Source organism: Podarcis vaucheri, assembly GCF_965113315.1.
Source record: "Podarcis vaucheri genome assembly, chromosome: 10".
Taxonomy (NCBI): domain Eukaryota; kingdom Metazoa; phylum Chordata; class Lepidosauria; order Squamata; family Lacertidae; genus Podarcis; species Podarcis vaucheri.
The window spans coordinates 32280398-32304088 of NC_138748.1; the positions used below are offsets into that span (position 1 = coordinate 32280398).

General features: G+C 41.5%; 2 protein-coding genes across 3 annotated transcripts in view; one reads left to right on the forward strand and one right to left on the reverse strand.

The window, feature by feature from the left end:
- Window positions 1-5927, forward strand: part of ZDHHC17 (zDHHC palmitoyltransferase 17) — a 49880-nt gene extending 43953 nt beyond the window's left edge. Inside the window, exons 16-17 of the mRNA XM_082241390.1 lie at window positions 1040-1134; window positions 2934-5927. Coding sequence (XP_082097516.1) covers window positions 1040-1134; window positions 2934-3072 — 234 coding nt within the window. The 3' untranslated portion in view covers window positions 3073-5927. The remainder of the gene's footprint in view (window positions 1-1039; window positions 1135-2933) is intronic.
- A 996-nt stretch (window positions 5928-6923) lies between these two features.
- On the reverse strand, window positions 6924-22977 carry CSRP2 (cysteine and glycine rich protein 2). Of its 2 annotated transcripts, none has more exons than XM_082241391.1 (6): window positions 22824-22977; window positions 14826-14944; window positions 11404-11572; window positions 9845-9974; window positions 9403-9496; window positions 6924-8658 (listed from the first exon to the last, which is right to left on the reverse strand). In XM_082241391.1, the coding sequence occupies exons 2-6, from the start codon at window positions 14935-14937 to the stop codon at window positions 8582-8584; spliced, it is 582 nt and encodes a 193-aa protein (XP_082097517.1). In that variant the 5' UTR covers window positions 14938-14944; window positions 22824-22977; the 3' UTR covers window positions 6924-8581. The 2 variants fall into 2 exon arrangements, with proteins under 2 accessions (XP_082097517.1, XP_082097518.1); XM_082241392.1 differs by having other exon boundaries at window positions 14826-14958; window positions 22840-22972.
- Between the last annotated feature and the right edge of the window lie 714 nt (window positions 22978-23691).

The following is a 23691-nucleotide window of genomic DNA, read 5'->3' on the forward strand; positions in this document are numbered from 1 at the left end:
AGAATAATCTTATGGTAAACTTTCTCTTTAGCAGGCCCAAAGTTACTGCTTGACTGTTTTTGAAAATAAATCATTAAACCTGTTAACTCAGTTATTATTAAGTTCACCATGGTTCAGAGCCAGTGTATCAAAGATCCAGTGTATCAAAGAGGTTTTTTGTGCATTAACAGCAAACTCCATTAGCATGCAATACAGAAAAAGTATTCCATTTAGCTATAACTTGTTTCATCTTTGTACTAAGCTGTCAAAGGTGGTCTTGAAGTTACAGCAGAACAGTTCTGGCTTCAACCTCCACTTTCTGCATGGATTGCCTATGCTATAGATTTCCCTATGGGGTTTTAATAGTGCATCTTATTCCAGTGGGCTGTAAGTCACTACCTGTCAGCTGATAGGTTCTCACTTCAAGGCCATTTGGATTCGCTGCACTATCAAGTTCAGCAGGCGGTTTGCTGTTCTGTGGAGTACCCCATGGGAAGCTGCATAGCACAATCTATCCCAGCAGGCCTGCTGATCCCAGTAGACAGTCGATTGGTGGTGATAGGAAGTCTCCCTTGCTAATTAGCAGTTGGGAAAGTGCTTAAAGGCTCCCTATTGTACATTGGCAGCTACATCTCTACCTACCCCACACCTGATGCATATATTATATCAGATGTGGGCAGATGGACATGGTGGAACCACCTTGTGGACAAATTGGGACCTGTTCCAGGCCTAATAAGACTTAGGGGCTGGAAGTTCCCCATGCCTACTTTAGCGGGTTCATATACAGTGGTACGTCGGGTTAAGTACTTAATTCGTTCTGGAGGTCCGTTCTTAACCTGAAACTGTTCTTAACCTGAAGCACCACTTTAGCTAATGGGGCCTCCCGCTGCTGCCACGATGCCGGACCACGATTTCTGTTCTTATCCTGAAGCAAAGTTCTTAACCTGAAGCACTATTTCTGGGTTAGCGGAGTCTGTAACCTGAAGCGTATGTAACCTGAGGTACCACTGTACTACATCTTCAAAGATTCTGAATACTTCCCCTCCTCTATTTCTCCCAGATCTCTTGTTTAGGTATTACTACAAATGAAAGGATGAATGCAAGACGATATAAGCACTTTAAAGTTACAACAACATCTATCGAAAGCCCATTTAAGTAAGTACATAGATAAAGAAACATGGAAATGTGTTTATACAAACATGCGGGTGGTATTCACAAGTGAGGGAAAGCTTAAATAGCGCATGTGAATGGATTCTGTGTACTGGGTTGTTTCCCCCCTTTCCTAAAAGGTAGCCACAGAAATGTGAATCTCTTTCCACATGTTCCCAGGAAAGCAGCTGAGTTAGGGTTGTGATCTTGATTGGGGAAACTGTTTGAAGGTCATCAAAGTATTTTTTGTTGTATAGTTTACCTGCTCTGGAAATTTTATACAAATTGAAATGTGAACTACAACTTCCTTAAACAAATAACTAGAACATGAGCAGAAACACATTTCTCTTTTAGCACCCTCAAATTCAAAACAAAACAAAATCCTAAAACTAAAAAGCATACAGTTCATTTTCTCTCTCCCTCATGCATATGCATGCATATGCAAATATTTACCATTTCATATTGTTCACATACTTGGATTCTCTTGGAAGTAATTACGCCATTAGTACTGACATGCACAAAAAATCCTAGCTACCTAGTAACATTCAAAATAAACATTACCATAAATGAAAGATTATTCCTTAGAAAAAAATACTTTAGAGTACACAGACATCTGCTTTCTCTTTCCCTAATTTGGTCCCGTTTTCTCTTCTCTACAATCCCATTAATAACTGACAAAGACTCCTACATTTTCTTCTTTCCCCAAACCTCTTTATCCCCTTCAGCCTGCCTTATTCCTCCTCTTGTGTATCTTTCTTCCTTTGGAATTAAGGGCACCAATAGTATGATCAAACAGCAGCAATCTAATAACATCAAAAAGTAAAAGTCTAATCAGCAGTCTGGTTGCACAGGCTGCAGTTTCTGGACTGTCTTCAAAGGCAGCCCTACATATAACAGTTTTCCAGTAGTTGTCTAAATGAGGTTACCAAGGATGAAGCCACTGAAGCCGGATTATCCATAAGGAGTAGGCCATCAGGCAAAGCCATAAAGGCACTCAAGCCATTGAGACCACTTTTGTCTCTGGCGATAGTAATTGATCCATGAGAACCCACAAAACACAGACCTGAACTTTTAGGGCAGAGCTTTCCAAACTGTGTGTCGCGACACATTAGTGTGTCAGCTGCAGTGTGTAGGTGTGCCATGCAAACACTCCCTACGCTCCTCATGGGGAAATGGGTTAGTTTAACCTCCAGTTTGCTAATAAAACTAAATTACTGTGCCGCAAAATAATGCATGTCTAAAAAGTATGTCACCAACATAAAAAGTTTGGAAAGCTGTTTTAGGGGGAAACATGACCATATCCAGAGCTGTTGAAAGTAGCATCCAGAGACTTGTAGAATATCTGATGAAATAGTGATCATACCCTCACTTGTGGAAGTGGCCAGACTGTGCAACCACATTAGATACATGAATTGTGTTCCACCAGAACCATGAATTCACTCAGTTCTAGCCAATTAAACTGGGTATTTGTAATTGCTCACGTGTTCTATGTAATCAGTCCTTCCCCAAACCCAATACAATAGGTCAGAAGTATTTTCCCCATTATAAAGGGGGAAGATAAACTGAAGCCAAGAAATCATAGCTTGCCTAAAACTTCCTATTGAGAGCTTAGAACCCTGTGTGGCTTCTTGGTTGATAGCTGACGCGTTTCACTCCTCGGTAGCAGTGAATGTTTCTGTAAGTATCAGCAAGCACAGTTATATGTATGGGGGTGGGGAAGTCCTCCTTAATGTTAACTATTAACATCGTTGCACTTGCTGGACTAACATAATATTTATGTAACCATTTTTGTTTGTATTTTTTAGCCATGGATGCATAAGAAACATTATAGACTTCTTTGAATTCAGATGCTGCGGTCTTTTTCGTCCTGTTATTGTGGACTGGACAAGGCAGTATACAATAGAATATGACCAAACAACTGGAAGTGGCTACCAGCTAGTGTAACACCCACCTCCAAACCTGTGAGCATATCGTATCTGAGTGGTGCCTGAAAATTTGTTTCTCTCAAATCCACATCCCTTGAACAGTAGCATGCTATGAATAGAGCTAACAGTGAATCTAATGGTACCTTCTCTGCATCAGTTTTATTAACAGATGTAATCAAAGGACAGAATAAACTGCCAATCCTGACAATGAGGAGGAAGATGAGAAAGGGATTTTAACTGTCCTTACCGTGGGAATGATTCACAAAGACATATTCACGCCATTTTCTTTCCTTTTAACTGCTTTCACAATGGAGCATGAGATTGTTAAAATACAAACATACTAAAGTCATGCTGTGCTGAACGTTAAATATTTATTTCATAATTTGAACAATTTCATTGGAATTAAAGTCAAATTTTACAAAGCAGCCAGACTTTGAGATCAATGTATTATATTTCCTGTAATGGAATTTTTGTACAGATTTGCTATAGTATTATGTGCATTGAAAATGTGCATTCAGTACTCCGAAGAATCATGTGGTCTTACTGGGAATCCACCATAAAGCGTGAAGTTGTTGGAAGCAGGACGCAGAAGGATGTTAGTCACAAAACTGTTACGTAAATGTAATGGCTGTTGGCTGTTAAAGCTGTCTTGTTTCCGATATATTGAATTACTCATAATAAGCCTTGTGTGAAGATGTATATTCGGGGAGGGTGGGTGAAGTTGCACAAAATTACATCTCTCTCGTCCAGTATAAAGCCCTACTTGGTGCATGATACGACTTTTGAAAATTAGACCACAAAACAAAATATAGCATAATAATCTGCGAAAACTAAATAAAAACGTATAATATATGCAGTCAGTGAAATGCTGGTACCTAAGTAGTAGGTACAGTTCTGCATGATGTAGTCTACAGTCATTGGAGGATGTTCAAAGTCATGTAGGTGGAACCAAAGAGTGAAAGGGCCAACTCTCAGTAATAGGGGAGCGGGGAAGGATATGACTGCAGTTAAATTGAATGTGGCTGCTGGAGAAGTAAAAACTGATTAACAAATAACTCTTTTAATTTACATAAAATAATGGAATTCAAGCTAAAGAAAGTTATAATTCCTTTGTAGCAGATTTAAGTGGAAAAAACATTACATGGCTTCTTGAAGAATATGGTAATGGAAGTGGGAAAACACCCTTAACTTTTGTTTGTCTCAAAGTTACCAGAACCAGATATATTTGAAAGGTAAGGAGTGGTATGAAGTTGCATTCCAGAAGAGTTTTATGTTGTTGAATGTGATGCACTGATTTTATGTTACAGCATTTTTATATATTCCTTGTGAATTATTCACTGCTTCCTTAACTATTGTTTACAGAGAGACTTGAAAAATCGGTTAAGTTCTCTTTTTAAGTGCTGTAGCAACATAGTGGTTCGAGAATCCTGTGAGGGGGATTTGGGGAGGGGACCTTAATACAGATGATCGAGACCAGTGTAAAGAATGTTTATCTGTATATACATAATTTATCAAATAGTTTTCTCTTTGTGAGTGTGTGTGTGTGCGTGTGTGTGTGTTAGTATATTTAAAAGCTGCTCATTTCATTTTATCCAACCAAAAATGTAGGAAGATATCTAATGGGCTTGTTAGTAATGATCAATATTGCTGTTAATAGGCACTGTACCCTGCAACTTCACTGCATGTTTGATGCTTGGCAAAACTAGCATTTCCTGTAATATGCAGATTACAGGTATTAAAGCAATCTAGTGGTATTCCCGCCCCTTGCCTTAGTAAGAGGAGCAGTGAAACTGTAAATAGTTGATGTTCAGTATTTTCAAGTAGGCATTTTCCCTCTAGCCATTTCTTTGATCACCAGGTGTGCATAGTTTGCAAGTACCAGATATCAAGATTTACAGAAGTGCAACATTAGTGTACTTGAATGTTTAATACTGGAAAAATTCAACTTTGTCTTTGACACACTATTTTTGAGGGAAAGAGAATGAAGTTGGGTGCAGGGATGGCAAAAGAGGCCTGTGCCATTTTGTCAGATACAACTTAGAACTATAATAAGAATATATTATTCTTACAACACTACTTGTAAACTTTAGTTTCAAGCTGAACATGTTTGAGCAGAGCCATCTATTTCTTATTTTACATTACATGGAGTTGACTCCTTTTTGGAGAAAGCGTAGCTCTGCAGAATCTCATTTGATGTTGAAAGCCCTCCGTAATCTATTTGCTAAATATATTTCATAGCTCCAGAAAAATCTGTGTAATATACATCTATATTTCTTTTGCAAGTTACAGTAATGTGCACCATATGGATTCCTTGTACAAATAATTGTGTCCTTGATAGTGAAAATAAATCCTACTTCAGTTGAGCCAAAATACTTGGGTGTAAATTTTGCTTAACTCTATGCTGCAAAAAGAAAATATAATGGAGTTAGAATTGCCCAGAAGAAGGTTCTACATCTGAGGCAGCTAGAATAATTCTAGTAGTCTGAAATACTGAAGGTTTTTTTTTTCTGAAATCTGGCAGATTGGGTGGGGGGGAGTATCTATGTAGCATTTTTTTCTACCAAGAACTCTCTTATTTATTGCAGCAGACCACACAATTCTAGAGGGCTGCATGAAAGCGATCCAAATATACTGGATAGAGGTTCATTGATCTATTCAGATCAAGCAAATGAAAAATTTGTTTCTGCCCTAGATAAGCTATTTTCTTTTTGCAGGTTTTAAGTTTCTCAATGCTCCTAAGTTGTTTTAACAGTTAATATGCATAATAGCATCATTGTTTAAAACTGAGTATTTTTTTAATTTACTTTATTTATAACTGTGCCAAGCATTATTTTACTACTGTCAAAATGTTGATGTATTACATGGTGAACAAAATCTGTAAAATGTTTAATAAAAATAGCACTCCTTACATAAATTAAAATTGTCATTTTTTGTAAGTTATTAATCAAATAAATACTTGTCTCCTAGATGCTAGCATTTGTCTTTACTTCAGCAAGAGTTTCTTGTTCTCCTGCTCAGAACACTCAGGAATTTATTCTTAGCAGATTGGAGTAACCTCCTAATTAGCAGAAAAGGAGCCAAAGAGCCCATTGCTACCTCAGTAAGTAGACTAGCGGAGCATTTTTTTTCAGTATTGGAGTTAAACTTTGCATGCTGGTGACACTTCGTAGACATGCATCATTTCACCACACAGTTCTTCGGTTTTACAGCCTCTGGAGAAGTGCGGGGAGCGTTCACGCGACACACTTAACATGTTGCGAGAAACAGTTTGGGGAGCTCTGATCCACAGGTTATTCTTAAACCAACTTTGTACTTTCCCTCTCCCACCTGCCCCCCAGCCTTTGAGAGCCAAGATCATGCAGGAAGGCTTTAATAGCAATTATGCTCTATAGCGGGGGTGGGCTAGTTGAATCAAGAACTGGTCCAGGCCCGGCCCTGCACTGCACCCACCTGATATCACGGGGAGAAGAGGTGATGCAAAGTTAAAGCCATGTCTCTCCTTTTGCACCCCCAGCCTGAACTGAAAGCTGAGGAGGCAAAAGAATAATTTCTGAGGTGGGTGACAGAGCTGCTTTTTGCTATGAAAGAATAGTAACACTTACTGTGGTGCTTAGATTGGGAACAGCAGATCTCTAGTTTGTCAGGTAGCTGCAGTTTGGCCAAAATTACTGGTTAAGTAGTGAAAATAGCTTTAACTGTTGTTATTGCATAAGCATTTCTTGCTCTTATTGTATATGCCCTTGGCCTAGATTTGTTAATTATATGGTTGTAAGAACACAGAGTTAAAGAATAATTAGTACTCTGATTTGGGGATCCTTGTTCAGAATTGTGCTGTGCACACAGATGACGTTGAAAGGAGATATGAAGTCATTTCTTTGGCAGCCTAACCATTTATTGTTGAGACATGCATACTTTGTCCTTGCTTCAAAAATTTCAAAATGACCCACATGTACATAAGCATACCAAGCAAACTTGCATGATTAACAAAAGCAAAATAGCATCTTGGCTTGAAATAAGATGTCCATTATCCCAGTTCATACTGCAAAAATAGCAAAGCCCATAGTTCATATATACTTAGATGTCTAAAATCTCTGTAGTGAAGTCTACTATGGAGTAGGGATATGGGAACAAGTTACCAAATGAATAAAATCTGACAAAAATTGTTTTTGTCTATAACACAAGAAACTGTTTAACAAGTGAAACCTTAGTTTCCCTACGCTTTCTAGTTACTGTCCTGTCTGCTTCTTCCCCTGTCCCCAGAAATTAGTGCCTTGGTGAACTGCCTCATCCACAATGTTGAAGATACCCTAGTAAGTGGTTAGAAGTACTGGTCCCTTTGCAGAAGTCTGAATCACAAATGACATTTTTGTTACTGTGTATATTCCAAAATGTCATAACCCTGGCCAATTATGGATAGAGTAGCAATAGTTGTAGGGCTAACTCTACAAGCAATTCAGAACATCAGTATTCAAAGAGTAATAACAAGATATGAGGCTTTCTAGAAGTTACTCCAGACTCTTAATGTTCTCATAACTGCAGTATATATCATAGACTTGGATCTTATAGTAAACTTGAGTTCATAGAGTTCCCCCTGTGCTCCATCCAACCTCTTCCCAAACAGCCTGTGCAGGTGAAATGGGAGTAGAGAAGGAGAGAGGAGGGAACTTCCTTGTGAGTCAAGCTATGGTCCTGTCCCCCCCAGTCTCTCTTTAGGATACCATGAATTAGAATAGCCAGAGCAGAGATCTACTGCAGAAGATACCTCAGTTGCATTTTTAGAAGTTGCTGCCTTTCTGACATCAAGGTAACCTCACATATGTTGTCTGTGAAACTACTGAGATGGACAGTTAACATAGTGTTATGATGGCCATTTGCACTAGCCCTGTTCAGGTGTTCATCCCCTATAAAAGGGGCAGAGCAAGGGATGGGTGGTTGTCAGCTTATTGGCCTTAACTCTTCCATTATCCCATCATTCCCTAGAAGGGAACCTGCTATACTTAGTGGAGTAACACCAGGATTCTAAATTATGGACTCCATGAGTAGAGCAGGTTCCTATTTTAGAAGTTACTTCTCCAGAGTGGAGTAGGCAAGACCAGTGAGCATAATTGGGAAGGTTAATGCCTGAGCAGGGCTACTGCAAATCTACAATGACAGACTTGGCTATAATGGATTAATATGCTTTTTACTCCCAGTCTTCCCATTACCTGATGAAGTGCTCGTTTAGGCAGCAAGCAACTCATACCATGCTTCAAATGTTGCAGGCAAAGCAATATATAGATGCAGATCTGTAGGCAGTAGAAACAGAACAATTTTCTCCAGGGGGCCTTTCAACACACTAATCTTCTAAGCAAAAAAAAGATTTACCGAACCCAATTGACAGTGCATGTAAAAAGTGTGCTTTTAAGGCTTGAGAAAATGCAATACTTTAAGACAAGCAACGGCATAGGACACTAGTTATCAGTTTCACAGTAATTAGTGGCATTTATAATGTAACTACAGAACCATTTCAGTGCAGTGGCACTAACGAATCATTGAGCGTGAACCAGAGCACCAGCTCCCTGCCCATAGCCAAATCCTTTGGGGCCAAAGTTCTTCGCATAACAACCTGCAAGGATAAATAGTAGACTATCAGTTCAATTCTAGCAGTTGTTTTGGTGAAATAATAAAATCAGGTACTCAAGCAGATTTACAGAACATTTTTTTAAATGAGTTTCTATTGTTTTCCAGGGCAAAACTATTCCTTATACAGTGGTGCCCCGCAAGACGAATGCCTCGCAAGACAGAAAACTCGCTAGACGAAAGAGTTTTCCATTTTGGAGGTGCTTCGCAAAACAAATGTCCTATGGGCTTGCTTCGCAAGACGAAAATGTCTTGCGAGTTCCTGCGGGTTTTTCCCCTCCCCCCCTTTTTCTAAGCCGCTAAGCCGCTTATCAGCTGATCCGATAAGCCGCTAATAGCGCTAATCCGTCAATGGGCTTGCTTCGCAAGACGAAAAAACCGCTAGATGAAGAGAATCACAGAACAGATTCTTTTCGTCTTGCGAGGCACCACTGTACCTATAGAACTGCCACCTCTGAAAGAAGGAAACTGCTATACAAATCCTTTTGGCTGGTGTAAAATAGTTGTCCCTACACCATCCACAGCAATGATTTAAGATTACTTCCTTAGTTGAAAACCTGATACCTTCATTATTCTCCAACTATCACTTAAATTGAGAAAATATTTATCCACTTAAAGAACAGTTGCAGAATAGATTCCTTTGACCTGTTGACCACCCCTTCCTGGAATCAAACCATACAACTCTTCACCGGAACAAGCAATTTTTATGCCCTTTGCCTTAACCTCTTACCTTTGCAATAGATTTCACCGTCCTTCTCTGTCAGAGTTGTTGATTCAAGACTTTTCCCACACTTGGCACAGCGAAAGCAGTTTTTGTGCCAAGGCTAGATAGAAAGAGAGCACATTTATTTTAGGCTTCTGTATTGCACCATTAAAAAAATTCCAAATCTTTATTTTCAAAAAAAGTTGTCTTCTTAGAGTTATCTTGCTATTCATATGAGCTTGATGTATTAGTAAAAAGCACTTAAGTACAAATGTTTGAGAAACTGGATTCAGCTGGCCACTGTCTCAAGACTGCAAATCTCTTCCTCCTCAAAGAGATCTACTTGCTCACCTCTTGTAAGAGAGCAAGCTACCCCACTCTTAACAAGCCAAGATTTTATCTACAATTAATGAATCTGAAAAATGTCATTGTTGCTTGGCAAGGTATCTGCAACAATATGCTACCTTACCTTTCCAGCTCCTATTACTTTCTCGGCTGCATACACAGAATCACCACACCTGGAACATTTCTCTGCTCCTCCAAATTTTTGGGCAAACTTTGAAGTATTTGGACTTGTTGTAGGTCGGTGAGAAGGTGCACTAAAATAAAGTAAAGGTGCCCTAGCGTGAATATCCAATTTCAGTGGAATCCATGATTTAAATTTGTGTCCTGCCCTTCATCCATAGATCAAAGGACGGTTCACAACGTAAAAATACAAAATAAAAACACAAAATACATAATAAAAAGAACAGGGGGGCCACAAACCAGTAACCTGGTTTAGATGCATACTAGCCCATAGTTATACTTCGATATGCTGGCTCACTGAACTCTCACAATGCTGTTGTAATGATTTTCCCTCAATTTGCACCTGTAATATGAAAGAGGTTTTTAAAGACAGCCATGTTCGCAAATTATCTCTTAGTTTGAACAATGGCTAGGTTTACAAATATGCACTGCTAAAAATGTACTTATTTAAGACTGCCTCACATCAGGATTTTTGCTCTAAAGTTTACTGGAATTTATAAAAACAACTTTTATCAAAAGCCCCCATCAATGCAGCCTCATTTGTGTCTGAAGTTCTGGCTATGATAAAGACTGCCACAGTATTCCCTTGTATTCTTTAAAATGCAGCCGTTCTACAGATCTGAGTTTCTTTTTGCCTTGTGGCTTGTTTGTCTTTAAAACATATCCCCTGTCATTTAGGGAGGTGCCTTCACCATCCAAGTATTCTTATCCATTTAGAGGGCCCTGAAAATCCTACTACAATCAATGAGGTTATGGTGGACTGCATCATGGCTTTTCATTTTACAGTGAAGGTGCTCTATCCTTGAGAACTATAAATTCATCTGAGGCATAATAGCAAGGCTTTGAAGCCTTCATCTGAACAGAAGGAACTGCTCAGCATCCAACATGTTGAGACTGTTCAAATGAAATACCAAGCCTTGCTCGCAATTACTACCCGCCCCCAATGCTCCTGGCATACTGGAAGCCATAACTGCTGCTGCTGCACAAGCCAATGTGCACTGGTTTTGATTCAAGAGGAAGCAACTGAAGCCGAGTGCATAAAGAGAAGAGGAAGCGCACGCAAGCACAATTCTCATTGTGCCCAAACCATGGTTTGGTGTCACATGTGAATTAGGCATTGGTTTGCCCCATCGTATATATTAGGCTGGATATTCATGAGATTCTAAAGTAACATAACATGATTTAAGAGGTGGACCCTTAATTATAAAACACTTACCAATAGAGCCTAGCTGCATCACTTCCATAATAAACAGCTTTCTGAGAAAACTGAATCACTATTACACACAGAGAACAAACCAGGCTTGACTCATTTCCAGAGATGTTTGTTCCCTGGACAGCTGCTAATAACGAAGGCTTAGTTATATAATCAGAGTGAACTTTACCATTCCACCATTGCTTAGGGACAATACACAATACAGACATGACAAAAGCATGGCCGCAGGCTGTTTCATGTAGAGTCACACTGCCAGCTGCAGTTACAAGTAACATGCAAGTTATACTTACTTGTCATGCTTGATGCCCAGCCTCTCCCCTCTGTCCATATTAAGAGTGCCTGCTCCTTGGCCATAGCCATAGCCTTTTGGACCATACTTCTTTCCATAGCATGATTTGCAGTAGACCTCTTCGTCATGGATGGCTACTGTTGTGCTGTCTAAGTTTTTCCGGCAGACCACTGGAAAAGAAAGAAAGAAATAATTTACTTCTTCAAAAAACGGATGCCTATTTATTAACAGAAAGGAACATTAAGTACCGGGGGCGGGGGGGGGGGAGAGTGCCTCTGGTAGTTCTTAAACCTTAGCGGACTACTGGAAAATTAAAAGAGGGGAATGTTTTTGAATTGCTGGATTATATTTTGCTCTACAGAGGGACTTGTCCCTCATTCCCATTCTTAACTGTGACATTTACAGAATGGAAGCTTGATGCAGTTTAATTAACGAGGCTGCAAAAGCAGCCAGGAACTGAGGTCAGCAATTTTCCCTCCTGCTTTTTTAAAACCACACAACATGTTTAATTATGTAACAGTTCCTACTCTTAGTTTACAAAGTATCCATAACTAGAGGAACTAAAAAATAATAATTAGTGCACCTTCTATGGATACTCCATTTGAGAGACTTACTGGGAATACTGACCCAACTTAAATCCATGTCCTGAAATACCATTAGTAACCCATTTCTGCTTTTACAGTTTTAAGTTGCTTGTTCTGTTTCCTGGGAATGAGGCCAGAATTTCTCTGTTAATGAGAAAATATGGGCAGTTCTATATGAGCACTCGGCACAACAGAGTCCATGTGCTCTCCACCATTCACATTCAAGAAGTTTACTTCAGGGCAACATGCTTTAGTTAACACCATTACAACTTCAAAATTGAGTATTATTTTTGCCTATCACCAGAAACAGGCAGTTCAGAACTCACCTAGTACGAAATATATAAGAGGATTGACACCAGCACTAGCCATTCCTCACACCCAATAAAAATACAGTACCCACCTTTTAACTGGCATTGCAAAGGTTACAAAGACAGAAATGCATTCCTGCTCATGTCTCGTCTGCCCATCACTATTCCACATCACATGTGAGTCAAGCTACACTGCAGAACTAGATTCTCATGTGTGCGTTTTTGCTTCCTTTTGAAGCAGAGCAGTGCCACACTTTGGGTTTTGACCCCTGTATTCGAATTGTGTAGTGTACAATGTGTTCCATTATTATCTCACAAGACACTGTTTAGTTTCATGAAAAATGTTGTCAGGAAAAGTCATGCCTTCTGATTAGAAGGGCTCTTGCCTTTAATCCCAGATGTGTAGAAGCCAAATGAGATAACCAATTCCTTCACAGCTGAGTTCTTTATGCATCCTCAGAAACCTATTCCTTCATATTTTCCATGTCTAAGCCTAAACAGGAAGAAGCAATCCTGAACCTAAACTGCAAATAGTTTGAGCTTATTCTGTTACCTTTCCAGCCTTGCTGCTTAGCTCATTGACTTTCTTGCTACCATGAGGTTTGACAGCTGTTATCAACTGCCCTGCTTTTCCTGAAGTGCAGCTACTGAAAATTCCAGGCCCTGCCTCCCTCACCCAAATTGCTTGTTGCTCTTACTAATTTCATGACATGAGCTTGGGTAAACTACAATCCACATTTAATGTCACAACAATATTGCATCACAAAGCAGTTATTTGATGCAATCCTTTGCTTAGTATCTAATGAACATGCTTTTTAGTACAAAAATGCAATTCTTCAATAAGCTGTTGGCCTGAAACATAATCGCATAGACTCTGCTCATTTAAGACAATCAACAGCCTTCTGTGCCAAAGCCCAACAGAATTTTGGCTCCACTGTGCTGAAATAGAAAATCAACCAGATCATTCAATTAACTTATTTGGTATGGATGAGGAAGAGAGCCAACTAATGAATTCTCACAAAATGATCTTTAAAATGTAAACTGCTGGAACAACTTACAGTGTGAAACAGGCATTTTTATGGATTAAAGTTGGTATTTTGTTAACATGTGTCAGAGTTGCTCCCCGATCCTAGCTCACAGAGGATCACGCTAGCCAGTGATCATTTAGTAAAAGTCTTTATTGAGTTACAGTTCCCATTCTCAAGCTGCTGCGTGCAACTCTACATCTTATGGTTAGATCGGCGAAGCTCTGTCTGGGTCCCCGCCTCCTGTACACCAACTTAATATCCTAGCCTTACTCCACCTTTTCCGCCTGACTGTTCTTCTCTGGGTCCCTCTGCCCCCCGGGGTCTCTTCCTTCCGGGACTCTTCTGACGCTGACCCCCCGGACCCTTCTGTCTCCTTGCGCCGGGCTTTAGGACCTGGCTCCCTTTCTGGGCTGCTTACTGCGCCACCTTCCTGTGCATTTGAACTTGGCGCGCGCGCCCAACCTTCCACTTTCCGTCTGACCGTTTCTTCGCTCCCTGATGGAGGTGTGGCCACTCCTGACTCGTGCCCTCCCTCCTGTTGTGAGCTGCCAGCGCTTGATACCTGACTCCCTTCCTCTCCCCTGCTCTCTGTTGGTGACGCTGGTCCCGATTTCCAACTGCTCCCCTCTGAGCCCCCTCTGGCCCTTTCCTCCTGGGGTGTCCCCCTAGGCTCCCCCCTTGCCCTGGCCACTGGTGCTCCTTTCTGTGAATCTTCTGATTCACTGGAAAGACTCGGAGATCTCGGGTCGTCGTCATCACTCATCCTTTCTTCTGCCTCCTCCCCCTCGCTCTCTGTTTCCTCCCTTGCCCTTGCCTCTGCTCCTGAACCCCTGACAACATGCTTAATCTTAGAATATAAATTCAGCTCAGAGCCAACTGAAATGGTGGCTTTGATTTGAAGTGACCAACGTGTAGCAAAGTGAAAACCTAAACCAGGCATAGGGGACCTGTGGCTGTCCAGATGTTCTGAGACTACAACTCCATTGACCATGCTTGCTGAGGCCAATAGAAGTTGCAGCCCCCACACAACTGGAGGACCATAACCGGCCGACCACTGACCTAAGCCTTTCATTTGCAAAGATGGTGATATAGTTCAGTCTTGAATCCTTCTAATTCCAGTCCTTTTAATACTCTCAGTACTAGACAGAGCTGGTCCACTTCTCTTCCAAAGAACAGCTAGAGCAGCTTCTTATTGTTTATGTGCTCAGTTATATGAGACATGCAAGTAGGTCCACTTCCTGTGGTGGTCATGCAGTGTCTGAAAATGCTCTCCTGACAAAGACTACTGCATTCCTCTGCTGAAGATACAGTCCTCTTGAGTCATCCTGGGAAGAAAGGAACTCAAGATTGCTCAAGGCAGCATAGATAGTGCTTGGTATTTTACACTCTTTGTTCCTTGAGGCCATAAGATGTCTGTCTTTGGAGCTGAATAGCAAAAACTATGGTCCTGCTGCTCACGACTTGCACTTCCCATTCACTGTTTCAACTGAAAAGAGTACTTACTACAAAGAAAGCAGCATCTGTGGAAGCTTCTCCCATCACATTGAACTTCTTCTGCATGGTACACTGTTCTGCCACAGGCCCCACACTTGTTGCCACCTCCCCAGTTTGGCATTTTGAGTCTGCAAAAGAGATGCTAGCAATTAGCAACAAGGTAAAGGTTGTGTTTCCACAGCAGAAGCTTTGCTAACATTTGTAGAAAATAACAATAACTTTTCTAGAACAATCTTAATTTTTCCCTCCAACTTCCACTCCATCAGTTTTAGTTTTACTTTTTATTAAGGATTTTTGTGTGTGTTACAAAACAAATGAACAGGGAAGGGTACGTCTATCGTCTCCATTTTCAAATCCTAGGAGTCTCTTTCACAATTCGTTTACATTTAATGAGAGACACTTTTGTCATAGATATCTTGCTGCTGGGGGGAAGGTGGGGGAGAGAGTTGGGAGCTACAGCCTGGAGTAACTGCAGGCTGAGGTAAGTTTTCATACATTTCTCAAACAGTAAAGCCTTCATACTAGGTTTAAGGGAACAAATCATTTGTCATGCATAGATTTCTTACAACATCGTGAGAGCATTCCATAGATATTCCGTGTAAGAGAATGATTACAGCAATGTGATGAAAGCAGAGTTGGGAGTATCCACTGGAGTGCAGCAATTGTTCCAGACAATTCCATCATGCTCAGAAAGCAGGGGAGTAACCTCACCCTCAATCACACAACTGGAACCAGAAACAGTATGCCCCAGTGCATGTTCTCTCTCACACACACCTATTTTCCAATCAGCAGAGGAAGTGAACATGTGCAGCACCATACCCACTGGAGGGGTGCAAGGGACAACAGCAAATGGCTCATTCTCCTAAATGTCTCTGGTGCAGTCTCCCTAATCCAACATCAGTAAACTCTCCACAGCTCCCTCTTCCATAGAAGAGAGAAGGATGCAAGCTGGAACCATGAGCAGATCCTGAAGGCCCAGAAGAAAATATATTTTGGGGTGGAAAGGAGCAAGGAACGTTATTAAACTCTACTGACCAAGGACACAAATTAGTTTTGAGAGAAATGCCTCAAAAACACAAAGCCAGTTTCTATCCTCCAGTGGGGGTTAGGACACAGCAAGAAAGTGTAAGAAGGAAAACAAGTATTTTAAAATATTGCCTGGAGTGGGTATTTGCTTAGAAAGGTGTATCCAAACTTTTAAAATTGGTAAATGGAACATCTCTATGTGGCGGAAAGGTGACCTTTGTTTTCCATAACATGCAGCCCAAGAACAAACAAGGAAAAACTAATAAAAGGTGCTTTTAAAAATCTTGTTAATATGCCTGTTGAAACACAGTTTCTGCTTGCTTAGTGGGGCCGATGTGGGGCAGAGAGAACACCTGTCCCACTAAACATTTGTCTGGTGGGTGAGAGAGACAACTAGAAGAGTCTAAGTCAAGTGAAGTCCACATTGGAAGCAGCAATTGCCCCCAAGATATCCTGGACTCAAACTATTGATACTCAATGAAGCTAAACTCCCTCTGAGCTGCTGATAAGGCAATCTTGTTTACCTGTCTTCCATGGGCCATTAATATTTGAATGGGAAGTTTTTCAATTTCACTCAACTACAGTCGTACCCTGGTTGTCGAACGGAATCCATTCCAGAAGTCCATTCAACTTCTAAAAATGTTCGAACAACCAAGGCGCGACTTCCGATTGGCTGCAGGAGCTTCCTGCACTCAATCAGAATCCGCGGAAGCCATGTAAGACATTTGGGTTCCAAAGAACGTTCTCAAACCAGAGCACTCACTTCCGGGTTTGCGGCATTCGGGAGCCAAAATGTTCGAGTTGCAAGGCATTTGGGATCCAAGGTACGACTGTGCTAGATTTTGAAGCCGATTGTGAGGTCTGTTATAATATCATTTTTCCTCTATTAGGAATCTTATTTTATTTAATCATTTATTTAACTTTAACAACTAACTGGTTTAAATCGCCTTTTCTCAAATTAACCTCTGTTAGTAAAGTTTCAAGGGGCACAGCATTCCAGTCACCAGAAAATAATGATACCTATCCATACATCCTTATCTAACAGCTCTTTTTGCTGACAAATAGCCCTTTGGACAAACCAGACAACGTAAGACAGAAGTTCACAGATGAAATAGCTTCTGCAACCACTTCCATTGATGCTGATGCTTCAAGAACACATATTGTGTAGCTGAAATACTGGAGCTGCTGCCTTGCAGACAAGCTTGCTCTGATACACAGTTCCGTGTGTGTGTGTGTGTGTGTGTGTGTGTGTGTGTGTTGGGTCGGGTCACATTGTGAACCTGGCCCAACTCCTAATGATTTTGGATAAACAGTGAAAAACAACAGCAGCCAACTCCTTTAAGTGTACAAATAAAAGAATCTTTCTATAAATCACTGCTCTTCTATTAGCTTTTTCAGATAGCTTGAACCCAAGTTCAGCTTAGTCGTTATGGAGAGAGTGACCCAGAAAATCTTACAAAGCAAAGCTGCACAGCTAAGTGACCATTGTCTAGAGTAAACCATTATTGGAATGTAGGAAAAGAAGATTAATGATTAATCCAGATCAGGACATTTTAGTGCATTCCCTACCCAGCAATTACAAGTCGTCTTCTGCATGACCCTAGTAGCTCCATTTTAGGTAGCAACATTAATTTTAACTACTTAGCACATCCCTTTAACAGTCCTCAAGAGTTTAATACTGCTTTTCCAGGATTTGGCATTATATAATGGTCAAGATGAGGTTGAAACGGTTACTTATGACATATACTATTATTTTGTCATTCTTGGCACCACTGGAATCTAAAATGTCGGGATTCCATTACATTTATCCAATGGTTTGGCTACACTACTATGTAGCAGCTGATATCAATCATAGCAAACAGGACCCTAAGACGGATATAAGCTGCATTCCTTTCTCCAGAGCTTTGCAGTATAAGATTCCTTCCCACTTTATAGCATCTCCTAAAGAGTAAACCCACTAGGAACTTAATTTTAACTGGGGTTCTGTTGTTCCTTTGTTGGCAACCAACTTTAATGTGTATGTATAAGTTCATTTCCTTCCACTTTAAAGACCACATACTCTAAGGAATTCACCTTGGCACTGGTAACCTCAAGACTGGATTATTGCTATGTGTTTTACGTGGGGCTTCACTTGGACTAAACCTGGAAGCTGCAGCTGGTACAGAATGCAGCAGCTAGACTGGGGTACCCCATCAACATCACAGATCCTCTGCTGAAGGAGCCACACTAGCTGCCAAAATGCTACCAGGCACAATTCAAAGTCTTGTTTTTAATATTTAGTGCCCTAAACTTGAGACGGGAATATCTAAGGCATCGTCTTGCCGAAGACCTGCCCAGCAACTGTGCTCCTCAGATAGGAAACTGCTGAGAATACCATATGTCTGACACAGAGGTTCAATTTAGCCCCAACTCTCCAGATTCATTTTTCAGCCACAATCAGACAGGCATATAGCATTCTGATATTTAGGCACCTACTGAATACATTTTTTGTTTAGGAAAACTTTCCTTGAGGTGTCACCCAGTTATTTATGAAAGATCAATTCTCTGTTTTCATGAAATGTTATTTTTAAGAGTTTGTTAAATTGGTTTTATTGTGCTTCTGTATTTTTTTCTATATTTTACCCTGTACGTTGCTTCAATGGTTTTATGCCATAAAGTGGTGTACAAATGTGTACAATAATAGTAACAGTAATGGACAAAGAAATGGCAACTGCCTGCTCTGGCTATTTCTCTTTCCCATAAAAACAATTCTCTATGAGTAGGCTGGCCCTGCTTTAGGTACTCATTCCACAAGCAAGTCATCAGAACAAGATTGCACTGGGAAACTTTTGCATTTATATTTGCATGCTTATAAGCACATGTGGCAAGTGTAGCATCATTTGATGCACTGACGAAGCCTCTCAGAACTGCACAACTGCCATACAATATGTCTGTGCTAATGTAAATACTCATTTTGGTACAGAAGAGGAAATAATGGCGTTGAACTAATTTTATCAACAGGTGTCAGGAGAGCTGACTTCTAATAAGCAGCTGAGGGCACTTGGTCAACATTCAGTATTAACACCAATATCTGTACTTGGGCTTTACATTCAAGATGAATGTGCTTAATATACATCCAGATTTGGTTTACTATAGTAATTGTTTCCGCTTCTGATGTGCCCTCAGCTAGTAATGGCATGCCCATAACGTATTTAAGAACACTGCAGTAAAGCTTTGCATGATGTGGAGCCAACTGTGCTCTGCAGCATAGAGTTCTAAGCTACCATTCTTCAAATCCTTTCCCTAACAATACAGTGCTTTGATACACCTGTCAAGCAGTATTCAATAACACCACCTACCTTGCTGCCTAGCAGTCTCCCTGCCTGAACTGACAGAACTGGTCTCAGAGGCGATGTTGAGGACTCCCAGACTGCTAGTTTTGGAGGACTTCAACATCGATGCCAAGGTAACCGGCTCTGGGGTGGCTGCCATGTTGACCATGGGGCTGTCCCAACATGCCATTGGCCCCTGCATATAGCAGGCAACACTCTGGACCTTTTTTTCTCTGCTGGGCAGAAAGAGGGTGCTATTGCTATCACAATCCCTTGTCATGGTCACATCACTTCCTGCTGAGATTTAGGCTTCCAGTACCTTTTCCCTTTTGCATAGGCCTAATAGGATGGTCCACCCTTCTGAGGCTGATGGATCCGATGGGTCTCCAGACAGCTCTGGGGGATTTTCTGGCTGCTATGATTTGCACTCCTGTCAAAGTGCTGGCTGATCTCTGGTACATTCAAATGGCTTGGGCTGTTGACATGATCACTCCTAAGCAACCTCTCCTGCTTTGTAGAGCCCTTTCGGCTCCTTAGTATACTCCACAGCTTCAGGCAATGAGATAAGCTGGAAGACAGCTTGAACACAAATGGAGGAAAACTCCAGTCGAATGCAATCTAACATTGGTGTGGACTCATAATCAAACCTACTTAGTTGCAGTGAAGGCAACAAACTATGCTGCCCACCAGAGCTTTTCCAGATAGTATGGGGCCTTTTATAGTCTGGTCTGAAGGAGGTGGTAGAAGAGATGGTAGTTCGCTGTCACTTGTTTGCAAAGTATTTTAAGGATAAAATCGGATGAGGGTTGGTACAGAAAATTAACTAAATAATAAATAATAATGCACTCACGAACCACTTGCAGGAGAGATTTCAGAAACCATCAAGCGGTCCATCTTGGAACACAACTTGCTCCATTTGTAAAATCTCTCTCTACAGAAGAGATCTATTGTGGATTACAACTCTAGAACTATTCTGAAATTCCTAGTGAGCAGAAAGTGTCTGCCAGTGCAGTTGCATTCAGCAGTACATATGATTTGGGAATAAAAAGTCAGCTTTGGCAAAGAGTTTAGTCGGAGATCTTCAGCAAGTTGGCATTTCTCAGGGCTAAACTAGATGCAACCTTACTTGAACAACTGCAATTAACATGCATATTTAACAGAAAGATAAGTAGCAGCTGCAAGATCAGGACCAAGATTACAGGATGCATTTTTTTAAAAAAAAACACCTCGCTTTATGCTGTCATTCTGAGGAATACCTCCCTGTCCTCATGAAGCTATTAATTTTTTCCACCAAGGAGGAAGCTTCCATTGCTAATTTCAGAAAGTGGAACCAGCATTGCTAGTGGTCATTGGGAGCTTTATTCTCAATGAATTTGTCTTTATGTATTTACCATTTCAATGCCAGTTCTCCCAGCTTGGAGGGATGTACTATTTGCTGTGCTAGAAAAGCATGACCCTAACTCCTTACAGATTCTAGATCTCAGTAATTCTAGTAGTCCCCACACACTTGATTCTGTTTGTCCATACAATATTGTGGTGCTACTATGTGTTTTCGTTATTTTAATTTGTGGCATATAATTTTGCATTGTAAACTGCCTTGAGTGTGACAGAAGGCAAGGTAAAAATCCTTTAAAAAACAAAGCAAAATATGTAAATATATTAACAGTTAAACTTTAAAAGTGTTAGAGTAACTTTAAGAGTGCTAATCCAAATGACAGTCACAGAGAAGGCAATCTAGGCTAGAAAATAATCTACACTGTTCTACAGGATAGTATCCAGGCTGTTAAACAAGTTTGAAGAATCAGGCATGACAGAGCCAAGGAATTATGCAACTACCTTCAAGGGCCAATGGGATTCAGTTTTCCATTTCAATCCTCCTGACTCTTGTAGTTCATGACAGAACCTGTTCTAGGTGTTGAAGAAATAAAAATCTGTTGCAAAAAAATGGGGAGTCCCCCCCCCCGTAGAAGTAATTAAGCAATTATGGGGTTATAAACCCAAAAGCCATAACTCTTGCATCTATTATTATCTGTTACAATATTTTGTACCACCGCTCTTCAGTCAAAAAGCAATTTGGCGCTGCTTACAACAATTTCAAACAAAACCCAAAGAAAATGGTTTAAAAGTGTGGAAGAAGGGGTATTGCATGAAGTTTACCAAACCCTTGCAGCGAGGGAGACAGTTATGCATTTTGCCTCTCATAAAAGGGCTTCTTGAAAAGCAGAATGCTGCATACTGGCCAAGATTACTACTACAATGGCATATAGCCAATAAACATTTATACATTCTAAATTCTATATATCCAGACACTGGAATAAAAAGTCTCCAGAGTCACCTACTTTAAATGGATTTTGCAGCAATTCTGTTCTACTTCTTATGTCAACAGCTGCACACTCATTTTTAGAAGACTAAAAACCTGCCACTAGCATATCTTCAACCTGGCAGTAGCTAATTTTGGGGTCAAGACAATTAGCAAGCAGGTGACTTGAACTTGCTGTCAGGGCATGTGACTTGCAACTAAATCCCATTACCTGCAGCATTTAGCTTTGCACTAAGGGGTTTATGACAAGTAGCTGGTCTTTTCCTAATTAATCCATGCCTATTAAAAGAGCCATTTCACAAACTTGGAAAAACAAACTGCCCAAAGATTGTTCAACAGGATCTATAAATGAAGCAGAATACCTACAGCATAACATGGATATTTACCAAGCAGTTGTTTCTTCCATTATAGATTAGTATGCAGGGCCAACCTGAATAAGCTTTTATTAACAGGATAGCAGTCAACTATCCATAGGTAGCTGTATGTCCCCAAGAGACTCTACCCAATGCCCGTTAAAGGGAACCCGTTTCCAGACACACTGCTCGCTCACATCACTAGACTTAGCATCATTTAGAAACAAGAAGTGCGTTGAGTAGCTTTCCTGCTTTCTCACCAAGAAGCCAAACTTTACAAATGAGCACAGGGAGCTGGGAAACAGAGCAGCTTCCAGGCAAGAGTTAAACAAATTCCTTTAACCTCATTATCTCACCCCACCCGAAGTTCCCAGTGAAACTTTTCCAAAAGGTGCTCAGGAGCAGAAGAAAAGGCTGCCATAAAACGGGTTCAATTCTGAAACGTTCACCTTTCCAGATACACTGGGCCCTGCTGGGCGCTATATGCAAAGCTTTGAGAGAAGCACAGCTTACAGCGGGGTTAACACCCGGCTTCCATCAACTGCGATGGCTGCGCAAAGTGGGGAGAAGCGGCAGGAGAAGCGAGAAGATAAAACTGCCTCTGACTAGGGTTATGGCCCGTCCATTCCGAGAGAGCCCACGAAAACACGGGAATACACTGAACCCAACTCGCTTCTCCGAGCATGTGCAGAGATTTATACTCCTCTTCTTCCCCCCGCAGAAGAGCAGCAGGAGCATCCACACGCGCGGAGCAACAGAGCCAGGGGTCGTGGATATGCCCACCGCCAGGAGATTTCCAGCCGCTTTGGACGCCCGCTTCCGAAAGAGATGGAAACCTAGGGGCGCCGGCCCAGCGTGGCCCGCGCCCCCGTTAAAAACCCAGGAAAGCGAAGCGCCCAGCCTGTGCAGAAAGGCGAGACTGTGGAGGACGGACACAGAAGAGGAACAAAATCCAGCGAGCCGCTGAGGAAGCAGCGCCGCCGCCGCCGCGTCTTACCTGGGCGCGCGGCCACCAGCTGCTTCGGAAGCTCCTTCTCCCAGGGCTCCCCACCAACTCCGCCACAAGTGCGACAAGCGCGCGCCCCGCAGAAGCCAGCCGGGTTTCCCTTGCAGCTGTTTATAGCGTCCCACAAGGGGGCGGTGCTGCGACGGAGCGTAGCCGGGCAAGCCCCTTCCCTCTGGGCCGCCCTTTCTCTTTCCCCGCCCTGCGCGCTCAAGCGGCCGACGCCTAGGAGCTCGGCGCGCCCTCGCCCCAAAGGGTTGCCTTCTCCCGCTCGCCCCCGCGCGCGAGCGCGTTCTGACGGCCCTCGACTGTTCACACAGAAATAGGCCTTAGATGTTGCCCCCTTTTACAGTACAGACTGGAGGGGGAGGACTGAGGAAGCTCGGCATGCATTGCTTTCCAAAGCAGAGCCTTTCCTGACGATCCAGACTCCTCTATCTTATAAAGGTCCCCAAGAAATAAAAAAAAATGTCTTGCGTCTAGTAGTCGGAATTTGTGGTGGGGGTGTGTGTTTTTCCTGCTGAACAAGGAAAATAATGCTCTCTTCTCCATTTGTGTGTTGACTGCCCTCTGGAAATAAAGATTCAAATTTGTGGCTCAGCTTGGAATGTCTTTTTTCTTTGGTACTGCTTACAGCTTAAAAAGTAAAGTCAATAATACAGACAAAAATATTCTTCCTTCATCTGACATCTGTCAAGTGTCTCAAAATTATGGAGGTACCTTTCTCCTCAAATATCAGAAGACGAGTCAAACGTGTTTCTTGGGGACAAGCAAGTGACAGCAGGAGAAATATATTGCCTTCTGAGCCCTGCTTGTGGCCTTCCTGAAGGGACCTGGTTGGCAAGCACTGTGCTGGACTATT